At 28.1% G+C, this 14,127-nt stretch overlaps 1 protein-coding gene across 2 annotated transcripts in view; it reads left to right on the forward strand.

Annotated features, from left to right (window-relative positions):
* l(3)73Ah (polycomb group ring finger 3-like lethal (3) 73Ah) overlaps positions 1–13,380 on the forward strand; it is a 38,193-nt gene extending 24,813 nt beyond the window's left edge. The window contains exons 5-6 of one of the 2 annotated variants that reach the window (XM_075366899.1): positions 1,961–2,104; positions 13,076–13,380. In XM_075366899.1, the coding sequence (XP_075223014.1) occupies positions 1,961–2,104; positions 13,076–13,174 (243 nt within the window). In that variant the 3' untranslated portion in view covers positions 13,175–13,380. The other variant, XM_075366898.1, reaches the window with a different exon arrangement.
* Positions 13,381–14,127: the final 747 nt, after the last annotated feature.

The raw sequence follows: 14,127 nt of genomic DNA on the forward strand, positions 1-14,127 counted from the left end.
ATCTGTAACATCTAAGTGGCAGATGATTTGATTTCTATTTTTTCAAAATTGGATATTAAAATTTTCCAAAAATTATCAATTTGAGTAATATTGTATATATTACTCAATATATATTGTAGTAAGTATAATTACCTGAAAAGAGGATTTTAAAAATATTTACATATTCTACGTTTCACAACATTATACATTTACATAATATATAAAAATTTCACAAAGTCATAATAACTATGAAATTATCAACGTAAGTGAGACATAGTTTAAAATGAATTTTAATTGAATAACTGAAAAATTTTTAAAAGAATGGTATGAAATTAGTAAAACACAAAAAAGTAAATACAATTTAGCAATATATTTAAGTAGTTAACATTAAATAAATGGGTTCAATTTACAGATATTGCTTTATACACTAAAAATTTTTTGAATATTCAAGAATAAATTTTTGTAGCTGCAGTGAGTACATTTTCTTTTAAAAACAGAATAAATCATTAGAATTTTATTTAATATTAATGAAACTTTTATGACTGATTCTTCTCTTAAGAACCTATTGTCAAAAATCTAAATGATTTGCTCTTCTGGCTGTCAGTTGTAAGGAGCAGTTTGATGGTGGATTCTGAATCTGCTAGTTTATGTTTACTTTCCAGCAAGAGCATAATATTTGCATTCTTTTCATTTCTTTGTTATATTACTTAAAATACCAAATGTCATAAATTTATTCAAAGTATGAATTCAACAATATTTCAATTACTTTTTCAAGATCAACATTGTTGCACTTTATTGACATAAACATTTAATGACATTCAAAAGAGTTGTTTGCTGGCATGTATCACCTGCCTTATCTTTGGCTTCAGTTTTTTCTCTTAGTTGCAAATAAAGTACTTTTTCTTTATGAGGATTTGTATTAATAGTTAAAGACAAAAACTTTGGTTCACCATGAGATGTTAATCACATAACACATTTAGACGTTCTAAATGTGTTTTTATGTGGTTGTACAAAAAACAACTCATACATTTTTATCAGCATTATAATTATTTCTGGACTGCCTGGCACAGTTTTATGGAAACAATCTGTGATTCATGATTACTATTCAGTAACTGATGTTTGAGTAAAGGATTAAAAATTAATTAATAGAAGACTTCTCATATGAATTTCAGCATAAGTATTGAGATTACATTTTTCTGATGCATACTGTTTTCTCCAGTTGCTATTTAATATGGGCTAATGTTTCTTAGAAAAAGCACAAGAGTCGTAAGTTCTAGGTACATTCATGCTGACAAAAAAAAATCAAGAATTATGTAAAATTGCCTTTTTATTTAGAAATTGAACTGCTTCTATTTCATTAGTAATTAGAGCAGTTAGGTCTAATAAATTCATGATTTTAACAGTCATATTGGAACGATGATCTCAACTTAAATAACATAAGTTATAATAATTGACATTTTATTTTTTAATTTATGAAATTTAGAAGTTGACAAACCTTGGCCAAAGGAACTTTTTGAAATTAAATGTAGTAAGGTCCAGGTCCAGTCTTATGCAGCTTAGTCTAAAAGTATTTTGTAATATGAACCTTTTTTTTATTCTATGCTAACTCTTCATCTTTAGAAAAACAAAGCCTGGTCTACTAAACCAGAATCTAACACAGAAAAGAGAATATTCTGGAAATTATATTCCGTAGATTTAGAAGCATCTTATGTACTGTAAGTAAATTACTACTTCCAAACTCTTTGATTACCGTTATCCACATTTTCTAACGTTTTGGTACATATATCATTTTTAAATGAGAATGGAGAAATAAGGGTAGGATTAATAGAGAGTAATACCAATTGCTGAAGTCAGTGTTTGTATGGGGTTGATTATGTTTATATGCATTACTTTGATGTTAACCAAGAATCTCTTTAATATGTTAGCTTTAAAATTAATGTTGTATGATGTTACTGGATATTACACTGAAGGAATCTTGCAGGTGAATGTGGGATTAGAATGCATGGCAGCAAACCTTAAGTCAATGAAACGTAGATTTGTGCGATTATCATCGCAGGCCACTATCACACAATTGAAAAAATTTATTGCCAAGAAAATTTTAGATGGCATGGAAAAATATAGAGATGTGAGTATATTGATTTAAGTTCATCTTTTTCTTTTTGTCCAAATTTTGGTTTATTTAAAAAAATGATTTCTAATTCTTACGTATGTACATGTTAGTAAAATTTTACTTTATTTTTTGTATATGAAAGCTGCCAAGTTTTTCACATACATCTTTAATAAATGTAACCATGTAGCTTTAATAAATGGTTTATTGTATATAAAGTAGATAAGTATATTCTTTCCTTTGTATCTATAGTTAAATTAATCATGTGTTTAGTTATAAGATACCACTAACCAAGTTTGTTAGTGGTATCATTTTTTTAATTGATATACCAGTTTACCATTTTTCAATTGGAGAAAGAATTGTAGAAAATTAAATATTTTGTAGGGGGTTAAAATTGTCTGTATGTTGCTGTTACGTCTAGTGATCGGCAGTTGTGAGAAAAGCAGGTCTGATTATGAGATGACTTATTGGGTAGCTTTCCCAAGTAATATCATGAATTTGGGTTCAATACAGTTACAGTAGTTTTAAATCCTTGTCTTAAGAAGTGTAAGAAAATATATTGATTTCTTTGTATCAAGCTAGTTTTTTTTTTTACCTAGTCAGGTAACTAATTTCCTCCAAATTAGTTACTTTACCATATTACATCCAGATTTCAGTAACTGCAGTTTTACCTTAACACAGACTTCAGCCTGCAGTTTTGCTGTTTGTGCTACCCATGATAGGAAACTCCCCAGCAGACAGATCCATAGCCAAGAGTCCTCATCTGTTAACCTTCTTACCTAATAAAGATGCTGTACTTCTGGTTGAAGTACCAATATTGGGCTACTGATAGAATCAGAGAAGCAGCTGATTTTATTTCCATATGATTGGGGTGTAAAATGTGTTATTTTAGATTGAATTGTATTAGCTTGTGTGGTCTACTTATTTGTGAGAATTGTAGTTAGTAAATTTAGTGTAATGTACTTGTTCAAGGAGAAGTTTAATGAATGTTTATTAATTTTATAAACCTTAAATATAAATGTCTAGTGTATATGATTAAACTTAAAACTTTGTTGTTTAATATGAAATTACACAAAAATGTTATTCTTTTTTCACAGACTTTTTCTAATATAAGTTTTAATTTCAAATAAGCTTAGGAGGATTGTTAATTAAGTACTAATTTCAAAATTTTACATAAATATCTATGTTAAGATAAACATTTCTCTAACGGTTTTTTAATTATTAACAATACTTGGTGTATGAGACGAGACTAGCAAAAAGTAGGTTGTTTTTTAAGTAGGTAAAGCAAATCACAAAGATTAAGTAATGAAACATTCTACAACCATATATGAAGCATAAACGTTTGCAATTTTTCTTGATGAGTTTAATTAAAAATTTCACTTGGAGAATTTTTTAATAAAAATCTACCACACCTTATGTATGTTCCCTGATTATATACCACCATTCCCTGGATTCATTCTTGTTAATTTGTCATTGCCAATATCGTCAACTGTTTTGATATTTATTATGTTGTTAAGTAGTTTCACTACAAATTACTAACTTCAGATTCACAATTGTATGTGACTTCCACTCTACACTATCAATTTCAGATAGCCTTAAGGAAATAGTCATATGCCAACAGATCTCTAGGGAGTGAGCAAGCAAAAAGAGATCATCAATTTTTTAAATAACATAACCTGGAAATATTTCTTGGACTGTGCCCATTTTCATGTAATGTATGCAGAGTAATATGGTATTATTGATGTAAAACTTAAATAAAATTGATTTCTTAATGAGCTTACATTGGTACAAGAAAGCTGTTAAACATTTTCTTATAATGAGCTGAAATAATCAATATTGCTTCCTATTTTTATTTCAAATATACAGGTGATTGATGAATGTAACAAACTTTCATGACATGTTCTACTGGGAAAAATTAAAAATAATGATCAAGTAAATATGGGTTTGGAAATGCGCTTATTAGTGGGTGTCAGCTGGTAAAAAAATTTCACCTTACTTTCTGCATATTTTATAAAATTAAGGCAAACTGTAATTCTTGGATTCTAAATTAAGGGCTAAATTTAGTGATTTTACATAAAATCTGACCTGAAAAATAAAAAAAAAGATAAGTACCAGAATTTTATTTTTAGTTTTTGAGAAATATGGGGTTAAAGACATAAGAAAAACACTAATTTTTTGTGTTGAGTTGAAAACACACAATTCTTTTTATGTTGCATATGAACAGCAGCATTCAAATAAGTGAATGAAATAATGTATTTATATATCATTATTTAACAATGCCTTATAAATTTTCCTGTAAAAAATATGCAGACATCATTTTTGTTTATGGATTTTGCAATGGAATTGCACAAGCTGGACAGCAGGAAAATCATCGGAGATTTCCGAATAGAAAAATTTCAGACAATAGGATTTTTGCTTTAGTATTTTGGTGGTTATGTACCACTGGATCATTCATTCTGTATTCTTCATATATTGCTGAATGGCAAGAACAACATCTTGGCAGGGAAGAAAATGTAATTCAGCATTTTGATTATAGCCCACGCTTCAATACTTGTTTAACACAGAATAAGGTATGTTGAATAATTAGAAAAGGTAAACTGCATCCCTTTAATCTTCAAGAAGTTCAAAATTTAGTTCATAAAGATCTTGTATATTTAAATTTTTTTCACTGGATTCTGGAGATTGTTAATAATGTAGATTCTGTTTTGTTTGCTGATTGAAGCTACATTTACATAAAGTGGAATTTTTAATTCAGCAACCATTCACATATGGTCGAAAATCCATATGGAACCATTGAAAATGGATAGCAGTACAGATTGCTCATAATCAGATATGGTATTGTAGCCAACAAAATATTGAGACCATTTGTTTTCAGTGAGTGTTTGGGTGCTTCATATTTAAAACTTTTTGGGGAATAATTTGCCAGCTCTAATGAGATGTGTCTCTGTTAACAAGAATGTCCTGAAGTTTGTTAACATTCTGAAGTTTTTTATTTTTTTGTTTTATGTTGGAAGAGGGGAAATCTTTTATCGGACACCATCTGCCCACACAGATGGTAGTATATAACATTCATTAAGTTCAAGTAATTCCATTTACATTTTAGTGTACAAAGTTACTCTGAAATTATCCAGACTGTTATATATTTACAGTGAAAGTGATTGTAATTGTCTTTTCCCCAACAACTGTAATCAAATTCTTATTCACAAAGGGTGGAAGAAGATGTTATTTGAAATAAGACTACTATTTCATTAATAAAAAAGTTCACATTTGACTTAACACACTTCTTTTTTTTTGTACTTCCACTGTTTCAGTTTTATTTGAATAGAAATAAAGATCCACATCTTGCATTTCAAACACTGATTTGCTGTACTCTGATCAATAGTCTGTTGGGTGGCAAGGCGAATGGACTTCTGAATGTTGACTGATGTAATACTTCAGAATTTATGATGGGAGTGAGGAAAATATATGGACGCTCTGTGAATTATCTTGTTTAATGATGTAGTTTTCCTTTAAAATTCTTAACCATACATGTAATTACATTGTGATTACCAAACTGAACTATATGTAAAACAACCATTAAGATTAGACTACAGAATCACTGGTTTAAAATTATATCAAAACAAGTTGCTGTTGTTGCTCATTCTACAAGTGAAATGACGTAGGGTGAGATTTCTTGATCATTGCTCTGGAAGATGAAAAGTCAGTTCTGAAAACATACTTTATTTCTGTCAATTCTTTTATGATAATAGCCATTATTTTTAAATATTTTGATTTATATTACCATTTATGGATTTATATTAAATAATTATGTTTCAGATTGACATTTTGTGCAATGATGAACTTCTAGGTAAAGATCATACTTTGAAATTTGTTTACGTTACTAGATGGAGGTTTAAAGAGCCACCTTTAAGATTACAATATAGACCAAAATTAGATTTGTGACAATTTTCATTCTTTTATTTCTTGATGATGTTATCGATGAGAATGATGTGTTTTATATTATTGTTAGGTTAAAATTATGTGCTACTTCTGTGATGATGAACTTTAATTATAATTATTATTATTATTATTATGCACTTTTGTGTTGACTGATAGAATAGTTTTTATACATGTTATACAGTTAATATAATTTTTTTTTAAATGTGCAACTACTTTCTTTTTTTATTCAGAAAATTTAGATACGTATATTGTGTCTAATCTAGTAATACAAGTTTTATTGTCATAAGTATATAATAATTAATTATTCATTTAAATTGTAATAGTTTTAGATCAAGAACAGAAATGTTATTTTATAGTCTTACAGAGTTACAGCGGAAAATTGATTTTTTTTAAATGTTAAAATATTGTAAGTTTATTTTATAATTTGATATGTTTTTATGAGTATTGTAAACAGAACACATCAAAGTGAAACAATTTGTGAAGCTTTTTTAATTTGTTTTTTCTTATTAATTTAGTTAATTATAGTGTAATACTGGTTATATAATGACAAAAAAATACACTTTAATAATTAACTGTATTATTGTTATATATTTTTATAGCTTTCTACATCTGTACTATTGTATAAAATAATCCTATGTTTATGCACTTGATCTAATAAACCCAACAATTAATACAAAATTTCTGAAATTCTTTCATTGGTATGTGGGTATTTGCATTATTCATTAGTGATGTAAAATTTATTACCTTTTAAGGTTGGTGAGCAATAGGAAAAGACAAAAAATCTAAAATATGTAAAATGTATTTGAAAAAGAAACTTATAACAGAAGATCGAATGAATGATTGATATTGTACTTAATTTCAATTAACACTTGTGAGTCCAGGGTTTGTTGCTTCCTTGATGGATGGGAGGCAGTGTATGCCTTAATTTCTTGATTAACATAAGTTTGTAGTGACCAGAAAAATTAGTTGTACATTTTAAAATAATTATTTACAAAATTAATTTTTCACTGTATTGGTTTGTATTTCCATATTTAATACATTTGCAGCGATCTCTGTTTCATCAGAACAGTTTATGTAGTTTGAATAAAATATTAAAAGTATGGAGAGGTTTATTTACCATCTTAGTCGCTAATATCGCAAGTCAAAAAATAAAGTGAAATCCAAAAAATCAGTATATTATTTATTTGTACCAACTTAAATGATATACATGCATTATTTTTCAACATAATCCCCTCCTACTTATAATGACTTATTCCATCTTTTAACGAGCTTTTGAATTCATTCCTAGAAGAAAGTTTTCAGTCTGGTGTGCAGAAAGTTTTTCACCATTTCTATGGCTTCATCATCAGATCGATAATGATTCCCTCACAACTCTTCTTTTAATGTGCCAAAAAGATGAAAATCGCTTTGAGCCAGGTCTGGACTGTATGGACGATGATGGTCCAGCAGCTCAAAACTGAGATCTTGACGGCAAAAGACTATTTTTTGGCCGTATAAGGTAGAACGTTATCCCAAAGCAAAATCATGCCTTCAGAAAGTTCACCACATCTTTTTTATTTGATTTTTTGCTTCAGTAAATGCAGTAGCTCACAGAAGTTATCACTGTTTACTGATTTAACTTTTAAGTGTGAAGTAAACCAAAAGTGAACCTTCCATGTCCCAGAATATCATCATCACCTTTCCTGCAGACATCTCAGTTTTGAACTTTTTTGCTGTGGGCGATGAGGATGTTTCCACACTAAACTTTGTGTGGAAGGCTGTTCATCACAGAGAGAAATCCTACCGCTTTTAAAGCGATCAATCCTCGTAGATCTTTCTTCCTCAAATAACTCTCGTCATATTGCTGCTGCACATGAATAATCTGTGTTGGGTTCACCCCTTTTGAATTGAGGAAATGTATTATCACTGCTCGCATCTCTTCCTTGGTGCAATCAGACAAAGGAGCACTCATTTTAAACACAATCAAAAATGAAACAATACTTTCAATGTACAGCTGATATAGATTACAGTAGTATAATTATTGCTGCCATACATGTGATTGGGAGGGAAATCAGAATTTCCCTTTACTTTTTGACTTGCCATTGTAAAATTAATTATTCTGCTGCTACTGCAATCTTTAATAAAATTACTGTTATTTTGATACCAAAATTTAAATAAACTTTTTATATTGATTTGAATTAAATAATTTAATTTAAATTTTATTTAAAAAAAATAATAATCAGTTGAAATAAAAATATATCCTTCTGTACATTTCAATAATTGTTATTTATCATTAATCTAGTTACTATAATTATGTGAAATAATAACATTTTTATTGCATAAAATAGACTGAACGAAGTAAATGGCAATTAATACTTTTTACATATGAACAATTCATTTTATTTTTATTTGTTGAAGTATATGTGGAAACAGAAACTTGTGCAAATGTAGAATCTCCATTCTATGTATTATGTGGCCGAAATAAATTTTTATCTATTTAACAGTGTTTGTAAAAATGGAGGACTTTAAAGCATACATTCTATCACTGAAATAATTCATGAACTACGCTACACTACTATTATTACTGAAGTAATTCAGGGCTACAAACAGATTGATTGATTCTTCTGTTTGTATTGTCCTTACTTACAAAAGTACTATCTGGACATTATGTAAAAGTCAATACAAACCAACCTACTCTTTTTCATTTTTGAAATGGATCATAAGTTCCAACATTGCTGGCAAGAGCAACAAGTGAATTTAATTGTAAAAATTAACTTTCAGATACTAATAGGCATATATCGCCATAAAAAAGAATGTGCTAAAAAATGTTGCCCCTATCATGTTCTTTGTTTTTTCAAATAATAACTTTCACATTTAGGCATGTTTCAGTAAGACATTTTAAAGTTCATGCTTGCCTTTTTGTTCAAACTGTATTTAAAGATTTGTATCTAATAATAATGAGGTATTAAGCTTCAGTGAAGTACTAAATAAAATAATTTACTGGTAGAACCTTTTTGAGTGAATGGTTCCATGGATTGAAGTTCCAGATTTAACATTTTTCTGTGGCAAGGTTTTGCAAAAATAGACATTTCACGCAAAGCATTGGTAATTTTTAGCTTCTCATCTATATAGCAGCTATAGTGAAGCTATAGCTATATAGAAGGGAGAGGTTGGTGACTGGTCAAAATTGGGCATATCTGGTTTTCACCACATCTTCACGAATTAACCCCTAAGGACCCCAGAAAACCAAAAAATGGCATAGATATTTCTGCGACTAAATGTGTGTACGTAGGTACTATGTATATTGGTGTGTAAATTGCCTTATTTCTTCAGAACTACTTGACCGATTTTCATAAAACTTGGCTGTAATATTTCTACAATAGGGGCATTGATGCTATTACATTTTCAATTCAAAAGGTAGGGGTGGTGGGTTATAGGGAAAAAATGAAATCGTCTCCACATTTCGCATATTTAAGGTTACATATTTTTTTTTTGATAATTTTGTGAGTAATAAACAACATTTGTAAAAAAATGTTTTTACTAAATTTCATTCCCACCCCTAAAAATGGTTTTAATTTTTAAGAGTTATAGAATATAATACAGGGGGTGATTTTTGTTACAATTTTTTAAAATAATTTTGTGAACAGTAAAAAAAAATATCTTTTGTGTAAAAATGTTTTTGCTAAATTGCACCTCCACTCCAAAAATAGTAATAATTTTGAAATGTTGTAGAAGACAGTACAGTGGGCCTTTTATGTTGCAGTTTTTATCTGTTAGTGTCTCATTAGATCCACAAATTGTTCCCCGTGGAGTCTTAATCCAGCCACCCTCCCCCTTACACATGCCACTCAGTGGCCAGACTACTGCTGTAGTCATCTGTTATGTGGTGATGTCACAGGTGGTAGAATTAAATAAATGAATATATTTAAAGTGGTTGCTAGTACCGCCAAATCCAAGAAAATGGAATACGGTTTGCATGCATGCTTTAGTTAAAATCATTGAATTAAATAAAAAAAAAAAAAATATTGTATTTAAATAAAATTATAAATATTTTAAATTACGTTGTGTGTATATGTGAATGTAAGCTGTGTATCAGAAAAAAGCCGCAAGACAGGAAAGTCCTACAACTATGTTGTTAACTTTTTTTGACATGATTTGGTAGGTATTGTTTATTTCTAAAAATAAATGATCTGATTACAGGTATGTGTTAAGAAACTGGTTAATCTTTTACAGTAAATGTTGATTTAAATTAAAACTATATAATTTATATAAACAAAAATTTTATCGATTTACTGATGCATATGATACAGATGTATTTAAAAATAGATAATCAGGTACCAATATTTTGGTCGTATAATGCATCTAAACTATAAGGAGAGAGTTATGGTTAGATATATCATACAAAAATATAATCATTACTACCAACTTCTCTGGCAGAATGTAGGATTTCTGCCTTTTATTAAAAAATTCTGAGTTTAAATTTTGGTCAAGCTTTGATGGGAAATTAATTTTTAATCCAAAATCTAAAAAAGCTGGACATCATCTATAATTATGAGCATAAATAAAAGTAAAAACATATGACTCTTCTACTATCAATTTATAAACCTACCTATCTGATCTGTTTATATCTTGTTGTTTTTAATGAGCAGCAGTACACTAGTGTTATTATCTATCATAGTGTAGAATTTTTAATTTAATATTTTTTGTTTCCTTGTGCTTGTATTCCAATTGGTAGAACACCCATTCTGAGCTTGGATTTATCCTGTTATCTGAATCTTGTTATCTTTTAATGGAATTACTGTTTTTTTCTTTGTATTTTTTTTTTTTTTTAATTATCAATTGGGTTATACTTAACTAATTACATTTTACCCATTTTTTACCAATAGCAACATAAAATCTTCTGCTTAGTTTAATGCTGTTTTTATAAATGATTGTAAATAAGTTGTTGATTTATGATATTCCAATATTCACAATTGACCAACTAAAGAAGTCATAATAGTTAGATAGATACACAGTACAATTAGTAAATATTAGCTTCCTTAGATCTCTCCTCAAATTATTTATAAAATTTGTCAATTCATTGCAAGCAGCAATATAACCAGTAATTAAAACAACAAAGTCATTAAATTTTTGGTTAGAAGCTTTTTTATCAGCTACCTCTCTTGTTTAAGTCCCTCATTTAATTTGTCACTTGATGTACAGCCTATCATCATGTCATGTCTCTTGCCTTATGGTTATGGTACAGTATTAAGTAAAAAATATTTCATATTCAGGATTTCCCATCACTTTTTGATAAATGCAAAAGATAGATTTCTTTCCTGACAGCACTATTAAACTTACTAAATTGCCTGCCTTGTGAGCCTATCGATTGGTGATTGTATTTGGTCTTCCTGTGGTTACATGAGTTTGATTGAGCAAAAGTTATATGGTTAATTTTAAAATGGTACGCTTTATAAATGAATACCCTGGTTGTTTATGTAAGTGTTAATCTACGTGGTTATTATTTGTTTTCTAATTAAGATTTTTGTTATTGTGACTCCAGACATGATTTTACGTTTAATTTAACAAGGAAAATTAGATGTTTGAAAGATTGTTAAAATATGCTGACTCCTTGCTATAAGTCATTCCCCAGATCAGGTGATGCTGATTCTTGGCAGCATGATATGTATTTTATTGATATGTAATGATCGGATAATAAACTTACAAATTTAATATCTCAAAATAATGTGTTTACTACTATACATCCATTAATAAGGCAATTAAGTATTAGTGAAAGTAATAGTTACTAATAATAGGGTTAAATTATTTTCTTTGTATATTTTGTGTAACTAATTTTAAAAGTGTTCTGTGTATTTGTTTATCTTTTGCTACATCATTTGTTGAAAAGTATATTATGTCCATGGTTTTCATTTTAATAGAATTTCCAAATGCATAAAAAGATAACTGGAACAAAAATATGTCTAATAAAAATTACTAATAAACTAATAGAATTTTTACAAACATTAACGATTAGAATTTAAAAAAATGGGGAATAGATTTACTTGCAGATCCATTGAAGTGTTAAAATTTTATCAAATTATTTTTTAAGTAAATATCTTTCCATTATTTATGATTGTATTTTTTAATTATCAGCCCTTATAAGGCAAGTACTGTATGTAGGATACTTACTGATGAGCCAGTTGATCCTTGATTAGTTGTGATATGGGCCTGTTTGTATTTTTATTCACCTTTCATTATGCCATCTGCCATCTTTACCTATAAATAAATAATTCTTTTTTATGACCATCAATTTTTGTTTCTAACAATTAAAATTAAACATTTTTATCCTATAATTATTGTCATTTTTTTTAACCTCTAGGGCCACCGTTAGATATTATTTCAGAGGATGAGAAGAATAATGATAATTTTTGTAGCATATGAAAATGCCATGCCTAACCGGGATTCAAAACCGGGACTTCCGGATGAAAGGCTGAGATGCTACCACTCATGCCACAGAGGCAGGCAAAATATTTATTTTGAATTGCGTTGATTACATAAAGAAGTTTTACAATTTTCGTATTTTATATAATTTAGTAAACATGTTTATGTCTTCCATTGTATATGTGTTTAATTTTAATGTTTTATGAAATCCTTTCATGTTGTAGTTTCTGAATTTATATATTTGTAAACAAATTGATAAGATTGCAGAAGGTAGTTGAGATCATTGAGTTTTAAAATTTACAATTATTTAAATATATTGTAATTAAATACTTATTATAGTTAATTATGTTATATATCATAATTAATTTATATTTTCTTAGTTGCATTTTCTATTAGTTTTAAAAATTCCAGTGTTCTTTAAGCAATGAAATTCCGTGCAAATTTACTTAATGATTGAAGAATTGATGAGTAGTTGAAAAGTTTTGAAGATTTTGATAGATGAAATTGTTAAGAAGTATTGAGATTTTTTTATGAATTTATGTATTGATTCTATTATTTGAGTCCCTTGATGAGAGGCAAGTTTTTTCTTGAATAAATACAACAGAAGGGTAAAAAACAAGTCACATTATCTTAAATTATTTTCTATTGCAGATTCTAAAGTTGAATTACACATGTAGTCGACCAAAAACAATATTTCAAGTAAATTTCTGTATAAAACATTTTATTCATCAACAGGAAGATTGTTCTTGAAGAGATACAGCTGAATCTGTTAACACAGTTTTTCTCTTGGCAGTCATGCCAACCAAAAAACTATTACAGATAAATGTAAATTTATGGATCCTCAGTAAATATAAGAACCTGATTATTTTTTGTTTCCATTAACGCCTTCATAGTTATCATTTTTTTATTTCTATTTTATTTTAATATTGTAAACAAAAATATTCTATAATTGGTTATTCATACATTCTGTTATTTTGTGGTATTAATCTTTTTTTTTGTTCTTATTTATTTACTTATATAAAAAAAAAATTGTATCTGTTATTTTCTCGTATAACATAATTTGTAACCATTTGTATGTTTGTGTTCAATATTATATTTTATTTTATGTTATTATTTTTTGTTAAACTATTTTTATATTTTCTAATGCTGCTGGGATCAGAATTTTTGTATGGCTCTTCTGTGGTTTCCCCCAGGGAGATGATTGTGATCAAAATCTGTGCATTTGTTATTTATAAATAGCTAAGGTTTATAAATCTGATAAGATTTATAAATGAATTTAGAATGACAAAAATATGATACAGATAAAAAATAAAATATCCATCTATATTTGAATTTGAACATGTAAATAAGCATATTTATTAAAATATTCTGTTTTAATATCTATAGTTCTCATAAATATTTTGTCTTTTACTCACTTTTTCTGTACAACATTCATAACTTGCTTTTTTTAAGAGCTACAATAAGCAGTAACAAAAGATTATAATTATTTGTAATTGTTGTTGCTTGTAATGCCTGATTAGCAATAATAGTACACATGCTCTTAAATAACATGCAGAATTGAAGGAGTAAATAAAAGATGGAACTGTACATGCTGGCTGATTAGGTAATTGGGGATGACATGAGAGGCAGTGAATATAAGGAAAGAAATGTGAGGTGAGTATTATAAATTTATTAAGAAAAATTAATTTTTGACTTAAAGGTAT

This window comes from Lycorma delicatula, chromosome 5 (assembly GCF_047948215.1).
Source record: "Lycorma delicatula isolate Av1 chromosome 5, ASM4794821v1, whole genome shotgun sequence".
NCBI classification, from domain to species: Eukaryota; Metazoa; Arthropoda; class Insecta; order Hemiptera; family Fulgoridae; genus Lycorma; species Lycorma delicatula.